Source organism: Miscanthus floridulus, unplaced genomic scaffold, assembly GCF_019320115.1.
Source record: "Miscanthus floridulus cultivar M001 unplaced genomic scaffold, ASM1932011v1 fs_337_2, whole genome shotgun sequence".
Lineage (NCBI taxonomy): Eukaryota > Viridiplantae > Streptophyta > Magnoliopsida > Poales > Poaceae > Miscanthus > Miscanthus floridulus.
This window is the reverse complement of record NW_027096605.1, coordinates 1-20,000: the sequence shown is the minus strand read 5'-3', so window position 1 is coordinate 20,000 and position 20,000 is coordinate 1. Positions and strand designations below refer to the sequence as shown.

Genomic DNA, 20,000 nt, shown 5'->3' with positions numbered 1-20,000 from the left:
CAGCCCCAACGAGGAGGCGCTCAATGGCTGGTACCTCGATAGCGGGGCCACGCATCACATGACCGGCCACCGGGAGCTCTTCATCGAGCTCGACACCATAGCGCACGGCACGATGCGTTTCGGTGACTCATCTCGAGTGGAGATCAAGGGGACCGGCTCCATTGTCTTCTAGGCCAAGAACGGGGAGCAGCGCATCCTCTATGGCATCTTCTACATTCTAGTGCTTTGTATCTAGGACCGGCGTGGTCGTCTTCTCGCCAAGGTACATCGCGGGCCCAGTCGGCTATACATCCTACATTTGGAGGTTGCGCAGCCGGTGTGTCTTGCCGCCAGGAAGGAGGACGAGTCATGGAGGTGGCATGAGCACTACAGGCATCTCAACTTCGAGGCGCTGCACTAGCTCGGCAAGCAGGAGATGTTAAGGGATTGCCGGTGATCAAGCATACGGAGCAAGTCTGCGACACCTGCGTCACCACCAAGCTCCGCCGCAAGCCGTTTCCGCAGCAGGCGTAGTACCACGTGCAGGCACCCCTGGACCTCGTCCATGACAACTTGTGCGGGCCGGTGACACCGGCGATGCTAGGAGGGCACCGCTACTTCTTGCTAATGGTGGACGATGCCACCCGCTTCATGTGGGCGGTGCTTCTACCGACCAAGGATGCTGCTGCGGATGCCGTGAAGCGGGTGAAGGCCGAAGCAGAGAAGGAGATCGGCCGTGAGCTCAAGGTGCTGCGGACCAACAATGGAGGAGAGTTCACCATCAGTGAGCTGGCGCAGTACTTCACCACCAAAAGAGTCAAGCGGCACTACTCTGCACCACACTCACCGCAGCAGAACGGTGTGGTGGAGCGGCACAATCAGACGGTCGTGGTGACTGCACGTGCGCTCCTGAAGCAGAGGTCCATGCCGGCCAAATTTTGGGGGGAGGTGGTGCATCTGCTCAACTACGCACCGACAAGAAGCTTGCAAGGCAAGACCCCCTATGAGGCCTAGCATAGACGAGCATCGGCGGTGAGCTATCTGCGTACATTCAGCTGCGTTGCCTACACAAGGGAGCTCAGGCAGCTGCGCAAGCTCGACGACCACGGCAAGGCTGGGGTCTTCATCGACTACGCCGAGGGCGCCAAGGCCTACCGGGTCCTTGATCCGGCAACAAGACGCGTCAAGGTGAGCCGCGACGTGGTGTTTGATAAAGGGTGTGGCTGGGATTGGTCCAATTCGGCCATTGGGACATCTGCTTCCGCCTCCAGCGACTTCGACATCGAGTTCTAGGGAGTTGACGCAGACGGAGCTCCGCCGCGCATGCCGTCACTAGCTCCAGGGGAGCACGATCCACCAGCCTCCTCTGCTTCACCAGTAGCGGAGACCGAGCAGGTGGACCCAGTTGAGTTCACGTCACCACTCGAGGATGACGACAACCGCGAGGACATGGGTAGCGATGGTCAAAATGGCATCACGGTTGAAGATCTTGAAGTTCTCCCATGCTGCCTTGCACCTCTGGATGACGGTGTCTAAACGTTGCCGCCTATTGTCGCGCTGAGTGGCCAGTTCCAAGTCGACGCAGTCAAGCACTGGCTTAATTGCGGCGACTACAGTGTTGAAGTCCTCCTTTTGGACCTTGGCCTCCTACACCAACACGTTAAACAATGCTTTGGCTTTGTGACGATAGCCTACAAGCGTTACAATGTTCTATCAAACAAGGAAGCTACTTCAACAGTAATTCTGACAAGGAGGAATTCACCTTTCAGCTCCTCAGCAAGTTTGTCCACCCGCTCTACTTCCTTTGCCTTCTCCTGGCGAAGTTGATCGATGGCCTGGCGCATTTGGCTGAGCTTAGCATCTTGCTCTACAAGCACAACAATTATCACCGAAAATGTGGTTGTTTAGCAATACAAAAGTATATTTGTTGATACACCATACCTGCTTTCTGCTTGGATACACTGTCAAGTTATTTGGTTTTCCTCTCCAGCTGCTCGGAAGCACTTTTTAGTTGGCTGGAGACAGCGGCCATCTACTCGGACTAGCTCTACACCTGCTCGGACACAGCAGCTAGCTTTTCGGTCAGGACCCCCTTCTAGTATTCCAGGTCCCGTGTGTTGGACTCTGCAAGGTCTTGTTCGCATCGAGCCCTCTGGATATTCTTCTCCGAGAGGTTCCTAGCCTCTTTGAGTTTTTCGTTCTCCTCAGCAAGGGGCTCCATTCGCTTTATCAGCTGGCGGCGCTGCTTGGCAACTCGAGTTATTTCCTGCAAATGCACAATGATAGTATCGTTATGCAATTCTAAAAAACAACCAGAACCTTTCTAGACGTAGTATTAACCTTGATCTGTTTCATCACACCGGTAAGGGCAGTCTCTAGTCTCCTGAATTCCTTGGTGATGTCCTCCTCTTCAACAATTACTATGTCGTTGTCGTGCTTTCGGAGGATCCAGACTGATATGGGTCGAGGTTCATCACACACGATCTCCTCCACCTTGTCCTCCTCTATTGCAGCCAGGGGCACCACCTGGGGGCTTGGTGGCCGGATAGCGGGTCCGACCATGACCTCCGATGCATCAGGGAGTGTCGTCTGCTCCTTCGGCGCCGAAAGCTTTTCTGCTCCAGATTCTGCCGTTGCCGAGGGTGCTGTCGCTGACTCATTCGTCGTTGTAGACAGCCGTTCGCCGCCGCCAAGTCCACCCGGGGCAGCGATTGGCTCCCCCGCATGCTGCCGAGAACTCAGGGACTTCAGGATGGGGTCTACTGGCATCTCCCCCGCTCCGGGGATAGCTTCTGGTTGCTGCTCAGTCTGAGCAGGCGGGGCTGGATCTGTCGTTCGCCTTGCACTATGTCAAATCAGTTATTCAGTCACCACAGAAGTAAAGAAAATACAACAAAGTAACTTCAACACAAGGACACTTACGGTTTGGTCTGACAGTTCAATTTCTTAAACCGGTGATGCCTGCCCGAGCCTCCAGGCGCAGCCATGGGGTCGACTCGCGTGCTCTGCGGGGAAATTCTTGGCTCTTCCTCGATTGACCTCGGTTCTACCTGTTGCTCTAGGGCCCTTTCCGCATGCTGCTCCGGGTCCACTTCTGCTTGTTGCTCGAGGACTTCCATTGCTCGCCCCGTAGGAACTTTTGTCGTCTGCTGCGTAGAAATTCCCTTCACTCGCTGCTCGGGGACTTTCCTCGTCGGTGCCTCACAAACTTCTTTGCCTACCTTGGGTTGTTCCCCCACGCGTGTGCTACATGGAGGCTCTTTCGTGCTCAGGGGGAGGATCCGTTAGAATTTCATCGTCATCAGACCAATCGAACACTGTGGTCCTTCGTGTTCGATTGGTCTGATCATTGCCAAGCGAGATGCCGCCTGGTTTGCGGGGAGAAGTAGCCGTTGTTTTCCTCTTCTTCTGGGCCAGCACATCTACCGCCGGCCTCTTCCCTCAGATTTTCTCCGATACCGAGGGAGGACTCTCCGTTCGACCAACATCCATACCTCCGGATTCCGAGGAAACGCCAACAGAGCTTTCTTCAGGTTGAGTTGGTGGTCGTGCATCCACTGCCGACGGCCCATCGTTTTTCAGCACGCCCAAGAAATACACTGCCCTGTCCTACGAATGGATCTTCACATGAGTGGATCAGTCCATTGCTCGGCAATGACAAAATAAAAAACTTCTCAGAAACACACAGTTGGGATATTCACCTAAGGAGGCAGATTCTTGCAGTTAAAGGGTTTTGTGTACCCCTAACAATCTGAATGAGGCAAGCAGAACGAACAGCTCAGCAGTCCGCTCTTCAACGACGTTCTTGGACAGTATTTCTGGCCTCTCTCGGGTATCGTCGGCCTCCCCTTTGAATTCGAAGCCTAGGTGCGCCCTCTCTTTACAGGGCTGAACATGGCGCACTATGAAACTTGCCGCTACCAATCCGCCATTGGTCCTCACGCCTTTTATTAAGCCACGGAGTTCCTTCACTTGCTCCATATCGTCGTTGCTCGATAGCTCAGACCAATTCCTCTGGCTTTCTGGGATGTGGTCGGCGTTATAGCGAACCGCTAGGTGGCTTTGTTTCATGTAGAACCACCTGGTGTTCCACCCCTTCAGTGACGTGTTAAGCGGCACGGTAAGGTATTCGCTCGCCATTCCATCCCACAGCTAAAGGTACACCCCACCGACCACCTTGGAACCAACGCCGCCTCTCTTCTTCAACCAGAATAGGTGACAGAAGAGATTGAAGTGGGGTAGGATTCTGAGGTATGCCTCACAGAAATGGATGAAGATTGAGATGTGCAAAATGGTATTAGGGGTGGAGATTGCACAGAGTAACCACCCAGAGCTCCAACAGATCCCTCAGAAATGGATGAACAGAAAATCCTAACCCGCACCAGAAATAGTCCTCGAATACCACTGCTTCATCAGTATGGGGTGTTGGGAAGGACTCACCGAGGGCTGGCCACAATCCGTCGGTAGCACGGTCAGGGAGAACGCTAGCTTCCACCAATCTATTTAGCTCCGCTTCTCCTGTTCGCGACGGCACCCACTCCTCGTCGCGTCGGGCCACGGCGCTCGTCTTCTTGGGACTAGTCTTCTTCGATTTCGCAGCTCCTTTCTTCGGTGCCATCTCCCAGATCTGGTAGGGTTTGGTGGCGGAGGCAAATGTGGTTGTGGATTCGACGATGCGAGAGATGAGGAGGAAGATGAAGTGGAAAAGGTGGGAATGGGGTATGCAGCGGCACTGTTATAAAGCACTTTCCCCACCTTTCCGTATTCGAGGGTTTTTTGGGAACCGTTCCCGCGATCTGCACCGCTCTGATTTCTCTGATGCGGCATATGGGCCGTTACCTGGGCTTCTGCGCAACCGCAGCCCATGTCGCCCATTTATCGCTACCATCAGTTGCTACTCGCCGAATAATCGCCAACTTCTCCACCATTTATTGAGGCTCAGTAACCGTTACTGTACAATCGTTACTCCGATTTTTTCTCCAAGGCTGGATTTCTCCGATACCGTCGCTTGCAGCTCAGGGACTGGCTGCCTACTCGGCTGGTCATTCATTATTTCTATGTTTCTGACCCTGGTACCACATGACTATGTCATCTACTGTCAGGCTTGGGGACTAAGTGGGCACACTTCACCTTGCGGTGAATGTTCTTGTTTTTTCTTGAAGACTCCGTGCCTCTTGAAGCTAATGAAGATTATCTCCTTTTCTCGTGGTCGGATTCTAAGTGGGCACACTTGGTCCACTGCGAAGAAATTTTCAATTCTGGACTTGAGCTCCTTACACCCTTATGGCAAGCCGTACTTGGAATATGTTGCTCAGCTGCGGTTCACGCTGCTCGACGATGGCGTACGTAGCTCGGCAACTGCTCACAACTGCTCGGCGACTCATCACCATGGTCGGACCATGAGTTGGACTGCTCGGCTTTGGTTCGCACTTGCTCGGACAAGCTCAAGATGGCGTTGCATAACGGGTACAAGGCGCTCGGGGACTAGCTGTGGGGGATACGACCCCGGATACCCATGGCAGACCACATGGGCTACGCCCCCAGGGGCGGCCCAGCCCACAAGACGAAGCCTTGCGGGGCACGATTCTGCTCGGCGCCTTCTGCAAGACATGGGGAAGATATCCTGAAGATGCTACGAGATCTGTTAGGATACGTGTGATCCCATGATTCTTGTAATCTGTTATTACTTTTCGGTTATCTCTCAGATCTAACCAACTTGTAACCCTGCCTCCCAGACTATATAAGGCGGGTAGGGACCCCTCCAAAATCAGGGCATATCATACGATAGCTAATACAAACCAACAGACCACAGGAGTAGGGTATGACGTCATACTGACGGCCTGAACCTGTCTAACTCGTGTGTCTCTGTTGCCTTCTTGTTCTTGATCTCACACTTCTCTGCCGATCAATCTACCTTCGTGGGATACCCCTCGGAGGACTGCCGACGATATTCTGTCGATAGTATTTGAAACTATAAAACTGAGAACTACAACTATTGGAAAGCACTAGCCGTAATGCACAAGACTAGAACTATAAAACTGAATTTATCTGTATTGTTCCTAGGAAAAGCAGTGGCTTGAGCCGTTGGATATTCAGAGAACTTTTTATTCACATCATCCGTGTGAACTAAATTATAAAATGAACTGTAAGGACAACAGGATAATGAAATCTAACTACTACTACTAGACTAAAGTTATAAATAATAAAGAAAAGGTCTCGCAATAGAACTTAACTTAGTAGCACCACAGAGGCCGTCTCAGGAAAAAAAAACAATACATCAAGATGACATTCAAGAACTATTTAACGATGAACTATTTAACGATAAACCAAAATAGACCTGGCACACATAAGACCCTTCAGTACTAATCTAAAACGAAGCACAAGTATGAACTAACAACATTCCATTGTCTCCAACGTGGACATTGAAATAAAACAATAGATAAGATCTAAAAACTAATCCAAATCAATAGACCTATGAAATAAAAGCAGCATCCAAATCGAATAAATGTAGAAGATCTAAAACCTAGAACAAGGGGAAAAAGATTGAATCGATGGAAAAATAGAGGAATAAGCTAGACACATGGGGAAATCAAGGGTAGAGTACCTGTATAGATCCAGAACATAGACAGAACAACGGTTGTTGTTGTGGCTGGCATCACACGACCGACGCGGAGGAGACATCAATCTTCTTGAGCGGGTTCAAGGAGACGAGAGAGGAGAGACCAAAGGAAGAAGAAAGTACCGCAAAAAAGGTAGCAGCAAGTGTGGAGAGAGAGCGCAAGAGAAAAAGAAAGAGGGAGAGAGGTCGTCTGTGTGCAGGAAAGGTGGCCAGGGTAAAAATCAATACAGATGGATAGTGACGAGACAAGATAAAGGACGAGCTGAGATGACAATAAATTAAGCGAGAAAATGGGCAGGGGGCGGTCAAAAAGAGGGGACAGGTGGCAGACGAGGAAAGAGCGGATGGCAGGCGATGGAGGGCGGAGATAGTAGGTGCCGCAACACATAGTTGCGACATTGATTTTCTGGCTATAGGGTTGTATGCAGTCCTCAATATGTCTTAAATAGTAAAATATAAATAAAAATTGACGAATAAGGAGTAAGCCTACAATGACCTGCGCATGAAGGTGGTCCCTTCCATTTTCCAGATCATGTTTATTCTCGACAATACATATACACTCCAGCTCCACCCAGTATAAACAGAACCGGTTTTGGTACTGCAATCAACAGATTGCCTGTTTAGCCACATCTGGGTAATTCTTGGGATAGCGACAAACAACTCGCTACATTCTTGAAACCAAGCAGATGGTTATGTTCAGAGCTAAGGTGATTGTAGGCTATCCCACTTCTCAAAACAAACACTCCAGGAAGCTCGTAACCATTATCAGGATATCACCACATGGAAGGGCAAAATTTGACATCACATTGTCAAAATATTATGTTTAGACCCTCAAAACTACAGATTTGTGTTTTAGGGAACCACAAATCTGGTCTACGAAAATAAGCAGGCATCAACTAAATCTGGGTTTTGCTGAAATTCCTAACAATGGTCATCAGCAAAGGGCCAGACCGCCAGAGTCATGTTCCATAGCTGCGGTCTCCAGCATCCCCAAGGCCTGGGACTATGAAACTGCAGTACATTAGCGAGAATGAGTTAGCAGTGCAATAATCATGATTTATGCATAAAAAGGGCGTACCCAGTGCAGAGAGCTCCCGCTCTGTGTGGGGTCTGGAGAAGGGTGTCAGTGGCAAGCCTTATCCTCGCTTGTGCAATGCGAGGAGACCACGACTCAAACCCGGGACCTTCCGGTCACAGGCGGTAATACTCTACCGCTTGCACCAAGTCCGTCCTTCATGATTTATGCATATGTTGGTAAAAAGATAATTACCCTTTCTCATTCACAATTTGATCCATAGTTCCTGTATACACACAAATCCTGCAGAAAAGAGTGATGCGATATACAATCATCAAGGTAACCTTGATACTAAAAATGCAACAAATTTATAGAACTTCAGAATGCACCCTGGGAATCTTTGATTGAGCTTCTTGATGGCAGGAGGAGCAGCAACAGCTGATATCTGCATAACAATGACTGTTTAGAAAATAATAACCATTTTTTTAATCAACAAACAGATCTGTTTCATCTTTTTCATTTTTTTTGCCTCACGAACTTACGATTCTTATCTGACTGATTTCAGCTCCACGCTCCTTAACCAGATCAACTGCTGCAGTGACTGTTCCACCTGATGGAAAACACAAGGTAAGAAGAAAGATGACCACTCAAACACAGCATGGGTATAGGAGTGAAATCAATCAGGCAAACACAAAAAGAATGATAACCCAATATAAGACCAATATAAGAATTGGCTGTGATATACAAGGAAAAGGATTACCAGTTGCTAGCATAGGATCAACAAGGAGTATATTACATCCTTTTGGGAATCTATCAGGTAGCCTGCACTCAAAATTATGTTCCATTGATCATCAGGAAAACAAGTAGCATTGGTAATTTCATACAACGCTATAGCTTGCAACTCAACTATTTCAATAGATTGGACTACAAAAAGATCTTGTGATACATCAAATTAACTAAAAGTGTACAATAAGATAGAAAAGAGTAAGCTGGAACACAGTTCATAATCACTGTGGTTCCAACCTTGTATGATGAAAGTGACTTCTTCATCAAGGAAACTAAATTAACTAAAGAATATTTAACAACCTCCACTGTTTGTTTCCTAGCTACAAACAAGCTACATTTTTATTGAGATAATATTTCGTTCTGCCAAATGAAGTTAGATAGCTTTAGTAGAGCCCCAACTACTGTGGTATAACATATCAACGACATTTTTTATCTAAATGCAAAACAAAAAGAATGGCACCTACTTATTTAAGTAAACAGAGGGCAGCAGTGTTGTCTCATCCCTGGACATACCTTCATTTAGTATAGGTAAAAAAGGAACATTAGCAGTAATCAATAAGCATGCTTAAATAAATAAATAAATTTATCTAGAAAACTAGACCAGTTTTTATGTGCTAAATTTGTCCAGTAAAAAAAAAAGTTGAAGCACACCATGTGTTTCTGGACATACTAGTAGCATATTCATCAGCAGAAAGTGTTTCGATCAAATATGATGTTCTTTGTAAGTCAAAAGATGAAAACATATTGCATCACAAACATCAGCAAGTGAGAAATTGAGTTTTTTTCCCAACAAATCAAAAGTTATTTTTTCTCACCTAAATGGAAAGTTCTAGTTGATCGCAAAATTGATGTTGCAAGATCTGCAAGAGCAAGCCCTGCTCTAAGAATAGGTACAATCTGAAATATATCAATAAAATTCAAGGTTAATTAATAATAATGCCAAATTTGCAAAAAAAGATACATTGAAGAGGAATACAAACCATGATTGGCTCCATCTCACTGACAGATTCAACAACCGCAGTGCCCACAGGTGTCTGGATCTCCCGTGTTACTGTCGGCTACCAGAAGAAAGTGGAGAACTATCTCAATGATCACATACTCAACAACAACAACAACAAAGCCTTTAAGTCCCAAACAAGTTGGGGTAGGCTAGAGTTGAAACCAAGCAGAAGCTTCTTTCGAGTTTCATCTCCATTAGAATAGCTAGATTTAACGTTGGCTCGACACGCCTATCACAACCCTCCTCCTTTACCAGGGCTTGGGACCTGCTATGTTGAGACAACATAGACGGAGTTAATGATCACATACTCAACGAAATAAAATTGATCATTACTGTCTGCCCAGAATAAAATACATTACAAGTTTACTTTTCACATCGCAGTGATCATTATTTTCACATCTACCCTAAATTTATCTTAACATCAAACACTTGCATCAGCACCACCAAATGCAGCATTTGTAAGAATTAGGAACATACCAACTGAAATGATCAAGATGCCCAAGAGGGGGGGGGTGAATTGGGCTAATTCTAAATTCTCTTGCAATAATCAAATCCTACGGATAGCCCAATTAACCCCTTGTGCCTAGAACAGTGTTTAAATCAAACTAATGCACAACAACCTCGCAACCTATGTTCCAAACTTACTCTAGCAAGCAATTCTATGGATGTAAAACAAGTATTGAATTGCTCAACGTAAATACTCAAAGTAAGTGTTCAAAGTAAATAGAGAGAGAAAGGAACGCGGCGATGTTTTGCCGAGGTATCGGAGAGTCGCCACTCCCCACTAGTCCTCGTTGGAGCACCCGCGCAAGGGTGTAACTCCCCCTTGATCCGCGCAAGGATCAAGTGCTCTCTACGGGTTGATTCTTCGACACTCCGTCACGGCGAATCACCCAAAACCGCTCACAACTTGAGTTGGGTCACCAACAAGCTCCGCCGGGTGAACACCAAACTCCCAATCACCACCAAGCCGTCTAGGTGATGGCGATCACCAAGAGTAACAAGCACGAACTCTCACTTGACCACGCGAAGCCTAATGAGAAGATGGATGCATACTTTGCTACTCTTGATTTGCTAGTGAGGCTACTCTCTTGGATTCTCAAATCACAAACACCTCACTAGGACCTTGCTCTTCTTGGCACTCACAAACGTGTTTCTTAGCTGTTGGAATGAGCAAAAGTTGCTCCACTCACGAGTGGAGCTTCTATTTATAAGGCAGCCTGAAAAACGAACCGTTATGAGCTTCTGCGGGATGACCGGACGCTCTGATCGTTTTGACCGGACGCTCCGGTCAGTTCAACCCGCGAACAGTTTTCAAGTGATGACCGGACGCTGTCAGGGTCCGGTCAGTACCGACCGGACGCGTCCGGTCACTCTTGGATGCTTACTGTAAACGACCAGACGCTGGATACCCAGGGTCCGGTCACCACTGACCGGACGCGTCCGGTCACTTTTTCCCAAGTTTGGACCCTTACTGGAGTCGACCGGACTCTAACCCTCAGCGTCCGGTCACACGACCTTCCAGCGTCCGGTCACACCAGACTTGTTCTTCATGGTCAAATGAACTGACCAGACCCTGCGGCCAGCGTCCGGTCGCACCGGAGCCAGCGTCCGGTCAGTGTTTGACCCTCAATTCACTTCCAACTTTCGAACATATGTGAATGAAGTTTGCTCCAACGGATCTTAGGCATTCATAGGAGCTACCTAGAGCTAGTTTTAACAAGTGTGCATCACATCTAACTCACTAGACTCAACTAGGTCAAGCTACCCGTTCATACCCCCCTTAATAGTACGGCCAAAGGAAAAACAAAGTCCTAAACTACTCTAAGTGTCTCTCCAACTCCAATCGACACTTAGAACTAGTTATCCTTAACCTTGTCGTCCATCCTTTAAAAACCGAAACGATTTCCATCGTAGGGGCATGACAACCTCGATTGCCCAATCGATCTCCATTACCATGACCTAACTTAATTGCCTCTGCAAAACACACGTTAGTCATAGTAATCTTGTATTGACATTAATCACCAAAATCCAACTAGGGGCCTAGATGCTTTCAATCTCCCCCTTTTTGGTGATTGATGACAATACCACCTCGAGTATGTTATGGAGTGAGGTTTTTAGACGGGCTTGATTCATATAAGCTTTTGTCAATAAGAACACAAGAGTTAGGCAAGCTTGTATGACCCAAGCCATCACAATGTACTCAAAGGATATGAATAAATCATGAGTACAAGTAACAAAGCTCATTTGCTTCGAAGTGTAAACGCGAAAGCAAAAGCAAATGAGCATTACACAAGTGATATGACATATAGATAATGCAAAGTAAAAATCACACATGTCAAATATCACAATCACGTAGATAGCACTATCACATATATATAATAGTATGCATAAAAGTAAAACCACGAATGCATAAGTAATAGTGTATCACACAAATAAAACTCCAAATGTATATAATAAGCTAATACTAGATAACTAGCTCCCCCTGAAACTCGCTCCCCCTAGGTCTACATACTCAAACCCTCTCCCCCTTTGGCGTCAAATACCAAAACCTAAGGGTCGGACGGCGGGGCAGCAGCGGACGAGTCGGGCGCTGAAGTACGTGGAGCAATATAAAACTGAGCGCCATCATCATCTGACCCTGAGCTCTGAACTGACTGACCCTCTGTGGCAGGAAGTGTCGCTGAAGCGGTCTGGGTCTGAGCTGGGGCAGGTGCTACCTGTGAAGCTGCTAGTATGTCTGTCGTAGGATCTGACGAGGCGACAAACGAGAGGAGCCTCTGAGTAGTCATGATAGCTGGAGCGGCTGTAGACGGACCGGCAGAATGCATATGAGGCGGTGTAGGCATGCCGGTCAACTCGCTGAAAGATGCTCCAAGACTCCTGGAGACTGACGTTTCAGGCACGAATAGCGAGGGAGACTGCTCTGGTGAGAAACCCGTGTGATAAGGAGTAAACTGCGGGGCTACAACAGGTGAGGCTAACCACTGGGACACTTGTACAGGAGGTGAAGTAAACTGAGCTGGAGGCTGTCCCTGACTCTGGAGCCCACTGGGCTGTACTGCTGGAGTCGTCGAAGTGGTAGGAGGCTGTGCAAGCTGGGGCGAAGGCTGTGGCAGTGGGACCCCAATGGCTGTCACTACATGCTGCATGAATCCCATGAGCTGCTGCTGCATAAGTAACTACTGGTGCTGAAGGAGCTGCTGCTGCCGCTGGAACTCGTCCTGATGAGCCTGAAACTGTGCGAAGTTGGCAGCTGTCTCCTGTGACTGTCGTGTCTGATCCTGCTGCATCCGCTCAAGAATAGCTATGAGAGCGGGGTCTGTCTGTGGAGCAGGTGGAGCAGAACTGGAGCTACCGGCCTCTGCATCATGTCTGCGTGGAGGCATCTGAGGTACAGGCTGGTAGTCATCATCGGAGCTGTCACTATACTCGCTCACCTCCTGCTGTGCCTCTAGCTCCTCCTCCTCAGTGGCTGCAATCCCTCTGATGATCTCATCCTGCTGAGCTGTAGATTCTGGCACGTCGGGACGATGGCTAGGCTGTCTGGGTGCCTGAGGAGTGGTGTGTCTGATCCTCTGTGACAGGTTGTAGGCTAGGAACTCTGTGGTGGCACCTGTAATGCAGAAACCAAGATTAATATGTCGATCACTTTTGGCTAGCTTGCTTGGATCATGTTCACGTCATGGTGATGTAAGCCACGCATAATTTGCTCTCTACCACGCAATCCCGTGCACCCACGGCAATCCCGAGCCGGGCTACCATGTCGACAATGGCGCTGTATGCCTCGGACACGACCTTCTTGCCATGGGGCGGCACGCGCTCATGCACGGCCAGGTGACCCGACGGAGGCATAGTGTTGAGCCAGAGCGAGAGCATCGCGGCCGCGGGCTCAGCGTGACCTTGCTGCTTGTCTGACGTACATGGAAGCTATAATTAGCTTGCGTGGTGGTGTAGATCATGACGTGATGCCATAACGCTGCTTTCAAGTCTCGTCGTTGATGCATGCCGTGGCTGAAGCTTAATTTGACTTCATATTCGCCAACACGAGATGCACGCGGGACAGATCTCGTTGCAAGTTTTAAGATCGGATGTGATAAAATTTGCTGCAGCTGAGGTCGCCTGGCTTCTCGCCGACTTGCTTCTTGGTGTTGGTCCCGACCAACATCCAGGCGAGTCGGAGCTGGATGCTTGAGAGGTGAAGTCCCGTCGCAGGTAGCCGGACGGTTGTTGTCAGCCGTAACGTCGAGACCGTAAGGCTGTAGAAGAACGCCGCCTCGGAAAGTCAGGTTGCCACGAACGGCGTTGTTCTTGAGGTCCCATCTGGTTCGTCATGGATCAGCACGCACAACCCCTAAAGGGGACCCTTACCTGGCGCGCCACTGTCGACGAAATAACATAGCATGCTCACTTGATATGCTAAGGTGACGGCTAAAGCACTTCTATCCCATATCAGCCATATCAGTCTCCAACGATTAGCAAACACAATTATTGTCTTTTCAGACTGACTGTTTGAATTAAATTAAGGGAAGACGCATCATCACGTACTAATTCTAGATCCAAGTAAAGTTCTCAAGCCTACAATCCATTTGCAACAAGGCAAACTCTGGATGCCAACCATGGAGGCATGGACCTACCTCTTTAATACACTGATGGAATATCTCACATTTGTCCTTTGATATCTTCGATGCAGTTTGCCCAGGATGAATCCTTGCCTAAATGTGAAGCATGCAGAAAAATAGCAAATTAGTTCTACAACACTGCAGATATTGAAAGCAGTGCAAATGTGAAACGTGCTTAAGTGTACATGTTGAAATTAGCAGATCGCTCTTGTTTCAAACAAACATACTTGTGCAGTTGTGGTTATAACTTACAGTGTTTAAAAGATGAGCCACTAAATTATCAAACAGAGACACAAAAGTTTGGAAAGCAGCTATTGACGTGCTGGAACCGCGACTAGGGGCTCATGTTAGGTTTCAACTCTAGCCTACCCCAACTTGCTTGGACTAAAAGCCTTTGGAAGCTAGTCCCTGTTTTCGAAGTTTACACAAACATGTAAGCATCACTTACCTTTTATAGATTTCAAACTAAGGTCGCCACACCTAACCTCAAGCTGCTGCAAGTTTTGTTTGTTAATATTTGGCTGCCCACAGCACCAGCTTGCCTATCTTTGGCCCCTGGCCCAAATGCTAAAGACAGTTTTGGCTGAAGTCTGCCTAAGGTTAGGTGGTCAATTTCCTTGCTACAGAAGTGTGGCAAGATTAACCTTAGGCAAAAATATGTGGCATAGTTAATTATGAGCTAAAAATGTGAAGCACCAGGCACATTGCAAGTGTAAGAAGAGGCCAATAAAACATGATAATAATAATTTCCAATTCCTTGCTTGCGTTGCAGCAAAAATCTTTGCTAAAATGATGGATCTCCTGTGGCGACACAGTTCATGAATCTGCTGGCGGCCATGGCAGTGCCGACCCTACATGGGGTACCACACTTGTCTCCTATGACACCAGAGAGAAGTTGCTTGCGCTGAGGTAAATAGTGTAGCAGCAAGCTCAACATTGAGCTAGTCAATATTATCTATGGTAATTTCGTTCAGAAGAACAATAAAAGAATTGTCTAATATCCATATTGTGCAACACTAGAAGTACATAAAAGTTATATTTAATTTTTTTTGTCATGGATCATAAACTGTAAATCAGTGGAAGCAATGTCCAGAGCACAGACCTGATAAAGTACTTCATCTGCCATCCAGTTGCCAATTCCTGATTTAAAACTCTGCAAAACAAGGGGTTCAGAACCTAGAGTACATCTGCACCTGCTAATAACATTTTATACGATTGTTTCAAAAAAAACATTTTATATTAAAATTATTGTTTCTACTACGATTGAGGAGACACATTGGTATCCTTAACCACATTCTCTTAGGGTGTCTTTGGCAGGGCTCGGTCCGAACAGCTCCAGCCCCTCGTGTCACCATGCGTTACTGTACTGTACTGCACTGTAGCGTCAACAGAACAGCTCCGTCCCCTTGTGTATTTTTGCCTACCGAACAGGCAGAGCTGTGTTTCTGGGGCTCCTCCGGCTACACTATAGTGCGCTACAGTGCCAGATCCGGAAGAAGCCCAGACAAATGGGGCCTTAAATAACTGACTGAAACATTGAATCAATGCCTTTTAAGGTCTGAATTTTTTGTGTTTTGAGCAAGATATTTCTAAGTTGTTTCACACCACTTCACATATGACTAAAGCACTGAATTATATTCAGAGTTGCGTTAGGAACTAGCATAAACAAACCTTATCTGCTTAAAATTTGGGTTCAGGCAATTTGGGTCCACACCAAGATTTAGAAACTCATACCTGATCAAGTAAAAGGGCTTTTATTGGCCCTTTCTTTTGACCTAATGACTTCATAAATTTATCAAGCTTGATTGGTTCAAATACGGCATCAGGTCCAAGCTCAGAAATTGGAGGGGCAGCTTCTGGCTATTAGAACATACAAAAGTAATTAGACATATCAAACATCACAGCAAATAGAAGAGTAAACTTTTCCAATAATCACTATAGACTATTACGTTGTCAAGCAGTCTTATTTTTGCAAAACGCCTCTTAACAGTGAAGGAAAACTCCAAGCCATCATCCATCTGCAACAGGTTAACAAGAAGATGAACAAACAAGAACATATTTATATATAAAAAAAATAACTAGCACAACTTGTTGGTTCAATATCCTTTTGCAGTTAAAAAAGAAGGAAAGCCCACTTAACATGCAAGAAAAACAAATGCCCCAGCAGGTACACAAGTCCATAATTAGAATATTTCAATATGTTTTTTTTCTACTTCTGCAATGTTACTGCTTCTCATGTAAATACAACTATCTGAATCGGATACCATGGAAGTTACCATCACCACATAAGACATCAATTTGCTTGGATCAGAAGTAAGATATTTAAGAATCACAATCCAAATATAAGTCAATATCATGAAATTGTAGGTCATAGCTCATATAAGATATTTCAGATTCATCTGTGAAGTCATTGGACCTTATATTAAAACAAATAATAATATGTGTTATTGTGTATAAACGAGTTAGGTAATTTGCCAGCAGAAACAAACATACTTTCAATTCATAAGAGAACAGGAATACTTGTAGAAATGATATGGGAAAACACCTCACCCCTAATGAGGGGGGGTGACCTCTGTTATATAGCCAATCAGGCTTGATATATAAGGAATACAATCAGTGTACATGGAAGGAATGTGTAGTTAATAAGCCCTGCTTCCTAAGCACTTCCTAGATAACTATGCTAGTTAATTACAGTCATTAAAGACCTTGGGCAGCCCAAGAGGTGTGTACGGCTGCCAAGGCACCTATCTGTTTAGCTATGCTCTAGTGAGCTGTTTGTAATCAATGCAATGTCTATCTCTATATATAATCAAGGAGACGGCCTGGGGCGTGTTGTCTCTGGCTAATCAAGTCTGTGTTACCTCCAACATTTGGTATCAGAGTGCCAGGTTAGACACCAAAGAGCCACGAGGCCAACTTCTCACCTCCTCCACCCCATGTCGACCTCTGCTGAGCGCACTGCCAGGCTCAAAGCCAAGGGAACCGGCGATGGAGAGCTGGGCGACCCCTCCAGCCGGGCCGCGCGCTTGAAGGCTGCAGAGGAAGCAGCAGCGCTAGCAGTCCAGGCAGCAAAGCAGGCGGCGGCTGCTGCAGAGGCGGCAGCAAGGACGGCGCAGGAGCTGCGGGCCGAAATTGCTGCTGAGAAGGGAGAAGAAGAGGATGCAGAGGAGGAGGAAGAGGAGGCGGAGAGCAGGAATCGGGGGCTGCGGACTCCGTCGCGAGATAGGAGGCGCTCGCAGTCACCACTGCGGGACCGGAGGCGCGGCCGCGGCGGCGGTCGCTACGAATCACCACAAGGCAGAGTGGTGTACCACGACTCCGATAGCAGCACGTCGTGGCCGATGCTGGACAAGACAAACTACTACGAGTGGAGTCAGACCATGAAGCTGAGGATGCAGGCGCGCGATCTCTGGGACGCCATCGAGGGCGGCTCTGTCCAGTTTTGCGATGACAGGCGCACACTGGAGGTGATTGTTGGGGCCGTGCCCAAGGAGATGGGCATCCCACTCCTCGACAAGGCTATGGCGAAAGAGGCGTGGGACGCCATCACTGCGACTCGCATCGGCGTGGACCGGGTCCGTCGAGCAACGCTGCAGCGCCTACGCCGCGATTGGGAGAACATCGGCTCAACCCCGGCGAGCAAGTGGAGGATTTCGCCCTGCGTCTGTCAACTCTGCACCAGCAACTTGTCATTCATGGTGACAAGGACATCACTGAAGAGTGAGTGGTGGAAAAGTTTCTACGCACGGTGCCGGCCAAGTACGCGCAGATTGTTGTCGCCATTGAGTAGTTCCTCGACTTCGAGGCGCTCACTCTCGAGGAGGTGACTGGAAGGCTCAAGGCGGTGGATAATCGCGAGGAACAAGAGCTGACCGAGCCGGTGGCCATCAACGGCAAGCTGCTGTACACCGAGGAGCAGTGGAGAGCGCGCTGGAGGAAGGAGAAGAAGGGAGATGATGTCGGTGGTTCTGGTTTCAGGAACCAGCGCGGTGGTGATGGACGTAGCTGCGGTGGTGGACGAGGACGAGGCAGAGGCGGTGGATGAGGAGATGGCAATGTTGCTGGCTGCGTCGGCCCCAACACCTGCCTCAACTGCAACCAGGAGGGCCACTGGGCATGTGAGTGTCCCCAGCCGCGGCGTGAAGGTGCAGAGCACGGCGGTAGAGGTGGAAACCGTGCTGGCCGTGGCGGTGGCAGCCGTGGTGGAGGCCGTGGCGGCGGAAATCAGGCTGGGCAGCATGGCGAGAACCAAGGAAGGCATGAGGCGCGGGCCCAGTACGCCGAGTGCGATGAAGATGGCGCTCTGTTTCTGGCACATGGCTTCATCAGCCTAGAACAGAGCACGCCGGCGCACAGCTACACGGCGCAGCACGTTGAACTTTTCCAGCCACGTGCTCACGCCTATCTTGGCGTGCACGAAGAAGAGGTGGACAGCGGCTGGTACCTAGACTCCGGCGCGACGCATCACATGACTGGGCGCCAAGAGTTCTTTGCTGATCTGAACACTGGCGTTCGAGGAACGGTCAGGTTCGGGGACGCGTCGAAGGTAGAGATCAAGGGCGTCGGGTCTATTGTTTTCCAAGCCAAGACCGGTGAGCAGAGGGTCCTTCATGGCGTCTACTTCATTCCGGCACTGAAGAACTCTATCCTAAGTCTGGGTTAGCTTGATGAAGGAGGGTCCAAGGTTAAGATTGACGATGGCGTGCTTCGCATTTGGGACAAGAGCCGCCGTCTACTCGCCAAGGTACACAGAGGGAAGAATAGATTGTATATTCTGCATCTTGAGGCTGCACAACCTCTCTGTCTCGTGGCGCGCAAGGATGATGAGGCGTGGCAGTGGCACGAGCGTTTCGGCCATCTGCACTTCGACGCACTCCGGCGACTCAGCAAGGAGGAGATGGTGCGCGAGATGCCGGTGGTCGACCATGTTGAGTAGGTGTGTGACACCTGTGTTACCACCAAGCAGAGGCGGCGTTCCTTTCCGGCTGTAGCAGCATACCGTGCCCAGAATCAGCTTGAGCTGGTGCACGGTGACCTGTGCGGTCCGGTCACGCCAGCGACACCGGTGGGCAATCGCTATATCTTGCTGCTTGTCGATGACGCTACCCGTTTTATGTGGGCTGTGTTGCTGCCATCCAAGGATGCAGTAGTAGAAGCAATTAAGAAGGTCAAGGTGGTAGCAGAGGTGGAAAGTGGGCGCAAGTTGAAGGTCCTGCGCACCGACAATGGCGGCGAATTCACCGTCGCGGAGTTTGTTGCATACTGCGCTGATGAAGGTATTAAATGGCATTTCAGTGCCCCTTATTCACCGCAACAGAATGGTGTTGTTGAGCGTAGGAACCAAACAGTGGTGGCCATGGCACGAGCTTTGCTCAAGCAACGCTGGATGCCCTCTCGGTTTTGGGGGGGGCTATGATGACGGCTGTGCACATTTTGAATCGATCCCCGACGAAGGCGCTGAAGAATGCCACTCCTTATGAGGCGTGGCATGGCCGGGCACCAACAGTCGGCCATCTCAAGGTCTTTGGCTGTGTGGCCTATACCCGGTGGCTTACTCAGCTTCATAAGCTCGATGACCGCGGTGAGGCTGGCGTGTTTATCGGTTATGCGGAAGGGGCCAAGGCATATCGTATCTATGATCCAGTGTCCCAGCGCGTGTGTGTTAGCCACAATGTGGTGTTCGACGAAGGCTGTGGCTAGGACTGGGCATCACCGGCAGCAGGCACATCAGAAGCAGCGGGCAGTGAGTTTACTGTTGAATTCCCATAGGCGGAGGAACTCCCTGAAGTAGGAAGTTCAGCGTCGCCTTCACTATCTCCTCCGCCACATCCTACATCACCTGGTTTCTCTCCGGTGAATGCAGGAGAGCCTGCAGCGGAAGCAGAGGAGCCCGTAGCGGAGGCAGAGGCGCCTGCGTCGCCCAGAACACCTACACTAGCTCCAGTAAGTCCTCAGGTTGAGCATGTGACCCCCCTGGAG

General features: G+C 48.7%; 2 protein-coding genes across 4 annotated transcripts; one reads left to right on the top strand and one right to left on the bottom strand.

The window, feature by feature from the left end:
* Nucleotides 1-7,425: 7,425 nt before the first annotated feature.
* On the bottom strand, nt 7,426-9,688 carry LOC136531386 (uracil phosphoribosyltransferase-like). 3 transcript variants are annotated; one of them, XM_066524053.1, is made up of 8 exons: nt 9,380-9,688; nt 9,215-9,296; nt 8,864-8,912; nt 8,374-8,435; nt 8,152-8,223; nt 8,003-8,072; nt 7,869-7,916; nt 7,426-7,609 (listed from the first exon to the last, which is right to left on the bottom strand). In XM_066524053.1, the coding sequence occupies exons 1-8, from the start codon at nt 9,392-9,394 to the stop codon at nt 7,558-7,560; spliced, it is 450 nt and encodes a 149-aa protein (XP_066380150.1). In that variant the 5' UTR covers nt 9,395-9,688; the 3' UTR covers nt 7,426-7,557. The 3 variants fall into 3 exon arrangements, 2 of the variants coding, with proteins under 2 accessions (XP_066380150.1, XP_066380151.1); XM_066524054.1 differs by having other exon boundaries at nt 8,003-8,058; nt 8,156-8,223; XR_010778021.1 differs by having other exon boundaries at nt 7,475-7,609; nt 7,677-7,916; nt 8,003-8,058; nt 8,156-8,223.
* Nucleotides 9,689-16,957: 7,269 nt separating this feature from the next.
* On the top strand, nt 16,958-19,964 carry LOC136531385 (uncharacterized; the record flags this gene model as incomplete). Its single annotated transcript, XM_066524052.1, has 6 exons — nt 16,958-17,780; nt 18,000-18,296; nt 18,356-18,613; nt 18,695-18,921; nt 19,162-19,297; nt 19,885-19,964. Coding segments are annotated over exons 1-6 (1,821 nt in total), but the record flags the coding sequence as incomplete, so codon positions are not given.
* Between the last annotated feature and the right edge of the window lie 36 nt (nt 19,965-20,000).